This window comes from Eriocheir sinensis, chromosome 32, assembly GCF_024679095.1.
Source record: "Eriocheir sinensis breed Jianghai 21 chromosome 32, ASM2467909v1, whole genome shotgun sequence".
NCBI lineage: Eukaryota > Metazoa > Arthropoda > Malacostraca > Decapoda > Varunidae > Eriocheir > Eriocheir sinensis.
In genome coordinates this window covers 14,226,063-14,235,069 of record NC_066540.1, presented here as the reverse complement: position 1 = coordinate 14,235,069, position 9,007 = coordinate 14,226,063, and the positions used below count along the sequence as shown (strand labels likewise).

At 47.1% G+C, this 9,007-nt stretch overlaps 1 protein-coding gene across 1 annotated transcript; it reads left to right on the top strand.

The window, feature by feature from the left end:
* Positions 1-286: 286 nt before the first annotated feature.
* LOC127006438 (membrane-bound alkaline phosphatase-like) lies at positions 287-8,365 on the top strand. The gene is made up of 8 exons (XM_050876389.1): positions 287-317; positions 1,058-1,230; positions 2,937-3,110; positions 3,932-4,017; positions 4,347-4,452; positions 5,712-5,913; positions 7,221-7,352; positions 8,145-8,365. Exons 1-8 carry the CDS (start codon positions 287-289, stop codon positions 8,345-8,347), a joined length of 1,107 nt encoding a protein of 368 aa, XP_050732346.1. The 3' UTR covers positions 8,348-8,365.
* Positions 8,366-9,007: the final 642 nt, after the last annotated feature.

Here is a 9,007-nt window from a genome sequence, read left to right as displayed (position 1 = left end):
CCTTCTATCCAATGTACCCCTTTTGTCAATCCCCTTCTATCCAATGTACCCCTTTTGTCAATCCCCTTCTATCCAATGTACCCCTTTTGTCAATTCCCTTCTATCCAATGTACCCCTTTTGTCAATTCCCTTCTATCCAATGTACCCTTTGTCAACCCCTTCTATCCAATGTACCCTTTTGTCAATCCTTCTATCCAATGTACCTTTTGTCAATTCCTTCTATCCAATGTACCCCTTTGTCAATTCCTTCTATCCAATGTACCCTTTTGTCAATCCCTTCTATCCAATGTACCTTTTGTCAATTCCTTCTATCCAAAGTACCCATTTTGTCAATTCCCTTCTATACAATGTACACCTTTTGTCAATCCCCTTATATCCAATGTACCCCTTTTGTCAATTCCCTTCTATCCAATGTACCCCTTTTGTCAACCCCTTCTATCCAATGTACCCCTTTTGTCAATTCCCTTCTATCCAATGTACCCCTTTTGTCAATTCCCTTCTATCCAATGTACCCCTTTTGTCAATTCCCTTCTATCCAATGTACCCCTTTTGTCAATCCCCTTCTATCCAATGTACCCCTTTTGTCAATTCCCTTCTATCCAATGTACCCCTTTTGTCAATTCCCTTCTATCCAATGTACCCCTTTTGTCAACCCCCTTCTATCCAATGTACCCCTTTTGTCAATCCCCTTCCGTCTGGCGTCACATTTCCTCCACTATTTCAACTCTCTCAAACCTTTCAATCCCTCTTAAACCCTTGTGGAGCCCTGTCTCGATTCCCTTCTAGCTTGTACATTCCCTTATGAGAATCCCCTGCTATCTCGACCCATTCTGTAAAACTCCTTCTATTACAAGCCTTCTGTAACACCACTTCTATTACAACCCTTCTGTAACATCCCTTCTATTACAACCCTTCTGTAACAGCTCTTCTATTACAACCCTTCAGTAACGCCCCTCCTATTACAACCCTTCAGTAACGCCCTCCATAACCCTTCAGTAACAACCTCACAACCAACATCCTCATACATCCCTCTGTAACCCTTTAATATCTCCGTAAGCATCCCCTTCTACCACAACCCCTTCTGTAAAATCTTACTCCTCCCTTTCCTATGACGCACTTCTCCATCACGACCTCACGGCGGTCGGGCTCCTAAAAATACAGGATTTCGGCTTTCAGTTCGAGCACCAGGTGATGGCCTACGAGGAGTTCCCCTACTCGTCGCTGATCAAGGTGAGGGTGTGAGGAAGGGAAGGAGGGAGGGAGAGGTGTGTGAGGGTGTGTGTGAGGGAGGGAGGAGGAGGTGTGAGGGGAGGTGTGTGGAAGGGATGTGTAAGTTGGGTAGGGTGCAAAATGACAGATGTTTGAGTGTATCTTTAAACCAGAGAGGGAGGGAGAGGTGTGGGAGTGTCGCTGAGGTGGAGGTAAAAGGCGTGAACATAGAGTTGTGGGAAAGGTTGGAAAGGTGGGGGAGGAGGGAGGTGTGGTAGGGAAAGGTGTATAGAAAGGTCAGGTGTGAACATATGTATCATTAGGGGTTTACAGGTTGGGAAGTGTGTGTAGGTGGGGAAAGAAATGAGGAAGGAAGGTAAGGGTGTACAGTGTATAAGGAAAGGTGGGTGGGGAAAGGTTGGGAAAAGGTAGACAGGGTGTTGGGAAAGGTAAGGACAGGTGTTGGGGGAAAGGTAAGGGACAGGGGTGTTGGAAAGGTAAGGACAGGTGGTGTTAGGAAAGGTAAGGACAGGGTGTTAAAAAGGATGCCGTGCACAAAGGGAAAGGTGGGGACAGGGGGGTGTTGGGAAAGTTGCAAGGACAGGGTGTTGGGAAAGGTAAGGGGGTGGTGTTGGGGGTAAGGGTAAGGACAGGGGGAAAGGGGAGGCTGCAAGGACAGGTGTTGGGAAAGCAAAGTGAGGGACAGGGGTGGCATAGAAAGGTGAGGGACAGTGTGTGTGTTGGGGAAAGGTAAGGGAAGGGGGTAAGGTTGGGGGGGGTAAGGGACAGGGGTGTTGGGGAAGCAGAGGGACAGGGTGCTGGGAGGGGTAAGGGACAGGGGTAAGCAGCTGCAAGGACAGGGTGCTGGGAAAGACAGGTGGGACAGGGGTGTTGGAAAGGGGTGGAGGACAAGGTGGGGAAGTGTTGGGAAAGGTGGAGGGACAGTGTTGGGGGTGTTGCAAGGACAGGGGCTGGGGGAAAGGTAAGGGACAGGGGTGTTGGGAAAGGTAAGGGACAGGGGTGTTGGGAAAGGTAAGGGACAGGGGTGTTGGGAAAGGTAAGGGACAGGGGTGTTGGGAAAGGTATGCATTTCAGGTGTTGGGAAAGGTGAGGGACAGGTGTTGGGAAAGGTAAGTGATGGGACAGGGGGACAGGGTGTTGGGACAGGTGGTGAGGGATGATGTGGAAGGACAGGGGTGTTGAACACTGAACAGACCAACATCACCTCAACCTCCTGATGACCTCTTCGGCCACCTTTGATTCTTCTTTTAGAGCAGCGAGTAGCGGCTTAAGGGTGTTTCCTTTTTGTGTGCTCCTTGAGCTGCCTCCTTGTTGGGAGAGGTGTGAAAACAAAAACCCAACAATCAACTCCTTAAACTCCATAACCCCCAAAATCTCACGCTGAACCCCACCCCCAAACTCTGCCTCCGATAACCCCATCCCTTTACTTCCCTTAACATTACCCAACCCCAACATCACCAACCCATACCCCCAATCTCACCCATAGCGCCATCCCAAACCAACCCCATACCTCCTAGCCCTCCTAACCTCACCCCTCCAAAAACCACACAACCTCACCATACCATATTAAACCTCTCTATAACCCTACAACTACAAATCAAACCCCAAAACCCCAAATATCTCATAACCTCACCTCCATAACCCAGCAATAACCTCCAACCTCGCCCATACACCCCTTTTCACTCCCTAACCCTACTCCCCCTCAGACGTACAGCGCGGACAAGGTAGTGACGGACTCGGCCGCTAGCTCCACGGCGTACCTGAGCGGCGTCAAGGGGAACCAGGCGACCATTGGGGTGGACGCGCATGTCACCCTCACGGACTGCAACGCAATGAACACCCCGCAGTACCACACCCGCTCCATCCTCAGGGACTTCCAGGTGTGTGACAGGTGTGCGACAGGTGTGTGAGAGGAGTGTGTGAGGTTGAAAGATGTATGTATGAGATGACCATACTTAGGGCCAGTTCCACAGTTCCCCATGATGGGTTAGTAAGCTCCCAAACCAATACCAGAGCCTTCGAAATTTCCTTGTATAGTGTTTGGTGTTTATATTGAAGTTCACAAATTTGACGGAACTATACAGGAAAAGTCTTGTGTATTTAGTGTGGCATCGAAGACCTTACCGTTTTGGATTGTATGGGATTCTATAGTTTGGTTCGGGCTGTTACGAAGACACCGTGTTGGACTGTGAAATCGCTCTTAGTCCATTCTCGAGGATTTCCAGGTGTGTGACAAGTACGCTTGGAACAGGTGTGCACGGCGAGGGAGTGTGTAAGGAGGAAAGGGTCTAGGAGTAAAATGACAGGTGTGTAAGTGTGTTTCATGATCATATTTAGTCCATTCTCAGTTATTTTCAGGTGTGTGGAAGATGTGGGGAAGCTTGGTAGTTGTGGGACAAGTATGGGATATGTAAAATGACAGGTGTGTGAATGTCTTGAAACCACATCTATTCAGTTATAAGGGATTTTCAGGTGTGTGGCAGGTGTGGAACAGGTGTGGGAAGGTGTGTGGAAGAGATGTGTGAGATGGGAAAGGTTCAGGTGTGCGGGAAGGGGTGTAAAAATGCAGGTGTGTGTGTGTGTGTGTGTGTGTGTGTATGTGTTACTACTGCAACTACTAGTTCCACTACTACCACAACCATTACTAAAACTATCACCCCTACTACTACCACTACTACTACTACCACTATCACCACTACAGGACGCGGGCAGGTCGACAGGTATCGTAACGGTAACCCGAGTCACCCACGCCTCACCTGCCGGCAACTACGCCCACACTGCAGAGAGGTGAGCCAGGGGTAGTTAGGGGAGCAATTAGAGAAGCAAAGAGGGTCATTAGAAAGGAAGAAAGGGTTAGGGTAAGGGGGTAAAGAGTCAGTTAATGGGAGAGAACGTAGAGAAAGGTAAATGAGGAAAGAAAAGTAATGTTAGAAGGGAAAAAGGGTTAATTAAATATCTCCTTCCCTCACCTCATTTCCTCCCTCCCTCCCTCTATTCCTCCTCCACACCCCCTCTCTCCTCCTCCCCCCCTCTCTCCTCCTCCCCCCCCTCTCTCCTCCTCCCCCCCTCTCTCCTCCTCCCCTCTCTCTCACCCCCCTTCTCTCTCTCCCACACAGGCACTGGGAGAGTGACGACGACATCAATGACGTGGCGGGCGACACGGAGCTCTGTGACGACATTGCAGAGCAGCTCGTGTTGGGGGAGACGGGCTCGCGCATCAAGGTAAGGGGGTGGGGGGTGAGGGGAGGGTCCGGGGTGGGAGGAAGGATGGGGGGATGTGTGTGTGTGGGGGGGGGGGAGGGGGGGAGGTAAATTTTGGGGAGGGCAGGTTAAGTCTTGCTTGATAAAGTTGGACAGTACGATTATGTAGGATGAAAGAGTAAAGATGCTGGTTAACTCTTGCATCAGGAAGTTGGACAGTATAATTATGTAGGATGAAAGAGTAAAGATGCTGGTTAACTCTTGCATCAGGAAGTTGGACAGTATAATTATGTAGGATGAAAGAGTAAAGATGCTGGTTAACTCTTGCATCAGGAAGTTGGACAGTATAATTATGTAGGATGAAAGAGTAAAGATGCTGGTTAACTCTTGCATCAGGAAGTTGGACAGTATAATTATGTAGGATGAAAGAGTAAAGATGCTGGTTAACTCTTGCATCAGTAAGTTGGACAGTATAATTATGTAGGATGAAAGAGTAAAGATGCTGGTTAACTCTTGCATCAGGAAGTTGGGATGATAGAGTAAAGATGCTGGTTAACTCTTGCATCAGGAAGTTGGACAGTGTAATTACGTAGGATGAAAGAGTAAAGATGCTGGTTAACTCTTGCATCAGGAAGTTGGACAGTATAATTATGTACGATGAAAGAGTAAAGATGCTGGTTAACTCTTGCATCAGGAAGTTGGACAGTATAATTATGTACGATGAAAGAGTAAAGATGCTGGTTAACTCTTGCATCAGGAAGTTGGACAGTATAATTATGTACGATGAAAGAGTAAAGATGCTGGTTAACTCTTGCATCAGGAAGTTGGACAGTATAAGTACGTATAGGATGAAAGAGTAAAGATGCTGGTTAACTCTTGCATGATAACGTTGGACAGCATACGGATAGAAAGCTTTGTTCATATGTATGGTGGAAGGCGTTTATTCTAATTTGCTTAACCGGGTAGCAGCGACGGGCCAAATTTGTGGCTTTACTTTGTAGCAGTGACGGGCCAAATTTTTGCTATGATATAAACCCCCAAAATAGATGATACATAAACTGATCACAAATGCTTTGATATATATTATGAAATGGTTTGCGTGAGTGATGATTTTTTTTCACATTTTTCTCGCTTAGAGGGAAGGGCCTTTAAGAAACATGATCCCCGCAGCTACTGGGTTAATACACTTCACCAATTAATACATAAAGTTTCGTTTTTTAAATCAACCAATCCATAAAAATAACACAAGCAGTACCACAACCTTTCCCTCGCGCTTTTAGGTGATCCTGGGGGGCGGGCGCCAGAAGCTGACCCCCAAGGGCGTGGACGACCCTGAAGGCGGCGACGGCGGCAAGAGGGACGACGGCAAGAACCTGATCGAGACGTGGCTCACTCAGAAGCAGGGGCTGGGCAACGCCTCCTACGTGTGGCACCGCTCCGAGCTGATGGCCCTCGACACCTCAAACACGGACTACCTCATGGGTCAGTTACTGTGCCGCGTCGCCCTTGTGTCCAGCTTCATCAACCTTTATTCTCGTTCTCAGGGCGTATCGGAAAAGCTGCCCTGCCCAATTTTCAACTCCGCCCGGGAATCGAATCCGGGCTCTCTCGGTTGTGAGCCGAGTGTGCTACTGCAACAAGAAGCCCCCCCCTCTTCCCATCGACACCTTTCTTCTCTTCCTGTGGATATTTTTTTCGGCCCTAGTCAATTAGTGGCGCAGGCAAGTGTTTTACAGTGGCGCTAGTTTTGCCTGCCTCATGCTGCCTCCCGTAGCTTCCAATGATCCTCTTGAAAAAGTTTCGTCCGGGTTGAAAGGTGGTCATCACGGCAACATATGTGTAGTCTTCAGCCACTCGACGATGACTAAAGCTTATAGTGGTGGGCGGCATTTGAACCCGGGTCCTCCAGCACACCGCGCCAGCACGCTGACCATTTAGTAGACTAAATTGTAAATTAGTATGAATTATGGTGATGGGCCAATTATAGTAATTATTAAGGGTACACATTTACCACAGAATCTGTACCCGCAGTATCTTGGAAGTCACGTGGCGAAATGCGAAGCCAGCGAGAGAGATTATGTTACCGCCGATCAGAGAGACAAAGAGAGTGAGAGAGACAGAGTGAGAGAGTGTCGGGTTAGAGGTCATTGGCTGATGTTTACGCGTTCGCCGGTCTTATCGCATAGGGTTAATGTAGGCTATAGAACCGCCCTTTGTGTCAGTCACCAAAAGGAGGAAAAGGGACACAACCTCCGCCGGTCTCCTTCACCACATTGTTTCCCATTCGTGAGATACTGAACCAACCCGAGGCGTCATTCACGGACATGTAGTGAACACGTCCGTCTCAAACCCTTTAGATCTATGAATCCAGATGTGAACCTTTATTTCTGGCCAGATTTTTACTTTTTTGTGCCCTTGAGCTGTCTCTTTTGTTGTAAAAAAAAAAAAAAAAAAAAAAAAAAAAAAAATGTAGGCTTAGCAGTGATGCAGGACCTATGAGGGAGCATGGAAAGTAAATTAATGCCTTTGAGTTTTATCTATATTTTTAGTCTAGTCGTCGTTTATTTATATTTTCAAACGCATTACGGACAGCTAAAGCATATGCCCCAACCCTAATTTTTATCGTACCCTTCCGTTTCTATCTCCATTTTCCTTCTTGTTTTATCCTACATTTTCGGCCGTCAAATCTTCCTTCCTTCCCTCCTCCCTTTCTCTCCTTTCCTTATCCTACCCAAAGACCTCCGTTCCCCATGTCCTATTCTCATCCTTCTCTCTCCCCCCTCCTGTAGGACTCTTTGACTGGAAGCACATGTCCTACGCCGTTGACCAGGACACCTCCAACCCCAGCCTCGAGGAGATGACCACGAAGGCCCTGCAAGTACTCAGCCGCGATCCTAACGGCTTTTTCCTGTTCGTCGAAGGTAAGGAGGAGGAGGAGGAGGAGGAGGAGGAGTTTTATAGAAGTCTACCCTGAAATTGTTAGGCTGACTACAAGTTTTTCTCGTTAAATCTATTAAAACTCATATCATATACATACTCCCTTAAATAATAGGGCCCTATTCTAATTTTGTAAAGCTTGAAGACGGTAAATTCTGCAGAAAATACACAGAACTCGAAATAATTGCCAAAACTTGGGAGATGATCTAGAAGAAAACGTACACATTGTAAGATGAACTATTTCAAAACCGAAACCACTATATTTTATTCATTAAACCTTATTAATAACCAATTTATACCCATTCCCTTAACGAAATAAGGCCCCTTTAACAAGCTTTATAGCTTAAAAGCTCTAAATACTACAAAAAAATACAAGATAATTGAAATAATGAAAAATAGACCTGTTAGAGAAAACGGGTATATTTTAAGGGTAACTATATAACTCCTAGCGACACCTCAGTCCTCATGGTCAGACCGACTTGGTCGGCGTCAGCCGATAGAGTCGGTCTGCCGGCATCCTCCACAAGGGCCAACAGATGCCCAAGGTCCCTCCGCGAAGAGAGAAAATCTTTAAACAGCAACAATTACAATTTCACTATTTTCTCATTTCCAAAGTAGATATATTAGACTAAGAAAATACACACAAAAAGAGATTAAAGGGAAGATCTTACCAGCAAATCAACTAAAAAAATTCACACCCCATTATTCGTTAACCAAACCTAACGTAACCCACGAACCCACTTCAAACCCACGTAACACCCACTCATCACCCCCAGGCGGCCTCATCGACAAGGCCCACCACCTCAACGAGCACAGGTCAGCGTTGGAGGAGGCGCTGGAATTCGAGAAGGCGATCAGCGCGGCCATATCGATGACCGACCCGGAGGAGACCCTGATCATCGTGACGGCCGACCACTCCCAGCCCCTCATGATCAACGGTTACCAGGACAGGATGAGCGACGTGCTGGGTGAGTGTTGAGGGTGGTGGTGGTGGTGAGGGAGAGAGGCAACAGAGGAGTAACAGAGATAGAAAGGGTAGTTGTGGTGTTAGTGGTGGATGAAGGGAAAGGATTGAAGGATGAGAGAAGGAAAGAGACAAAGAATGATGTTGGGTGAGCGATGTTGGTGGTGATGTTGTCTATGAGTCGTATTTTGAGACATTTCATCCCCAAGAACACTAATTTGACAAGGCTTTCGTAGGAGTTGTGGACATTTCCAGGAGTAGTTCTATGACCCTGGTGATAGTGTGACCCTTCCTCTGACCCGTGAACCTGTAGAAACCCTCATTAGAACCCGATTGACCCCCTCTTTGACCTTTAGAAATAGATACTGTGAGAAGCGAATGTGTCTTGTAATACCACCCTATGTGTCCCCCTCCCCCCCCCCCATTCCCATTCTGTGTAGCTATTTCTATATATGTGTCCCCTATTATGTGTGTCTTTCTCTGTATATGTGTTCTCCTTTTTCTCTTCATTCACTGCCTTCATACATGTGTTTTCCCTTATGTGTATCTATATGTGTCCCCTCCCCCCCCATATTCCCATTCTGTGTAGCTATTTCTAAATGTGTCCCCTTTTTCTCTTTCACTGCCTTCATACATGTGTTTTCCCTTATGTGTATCAATTTCTGTATCCCCCAT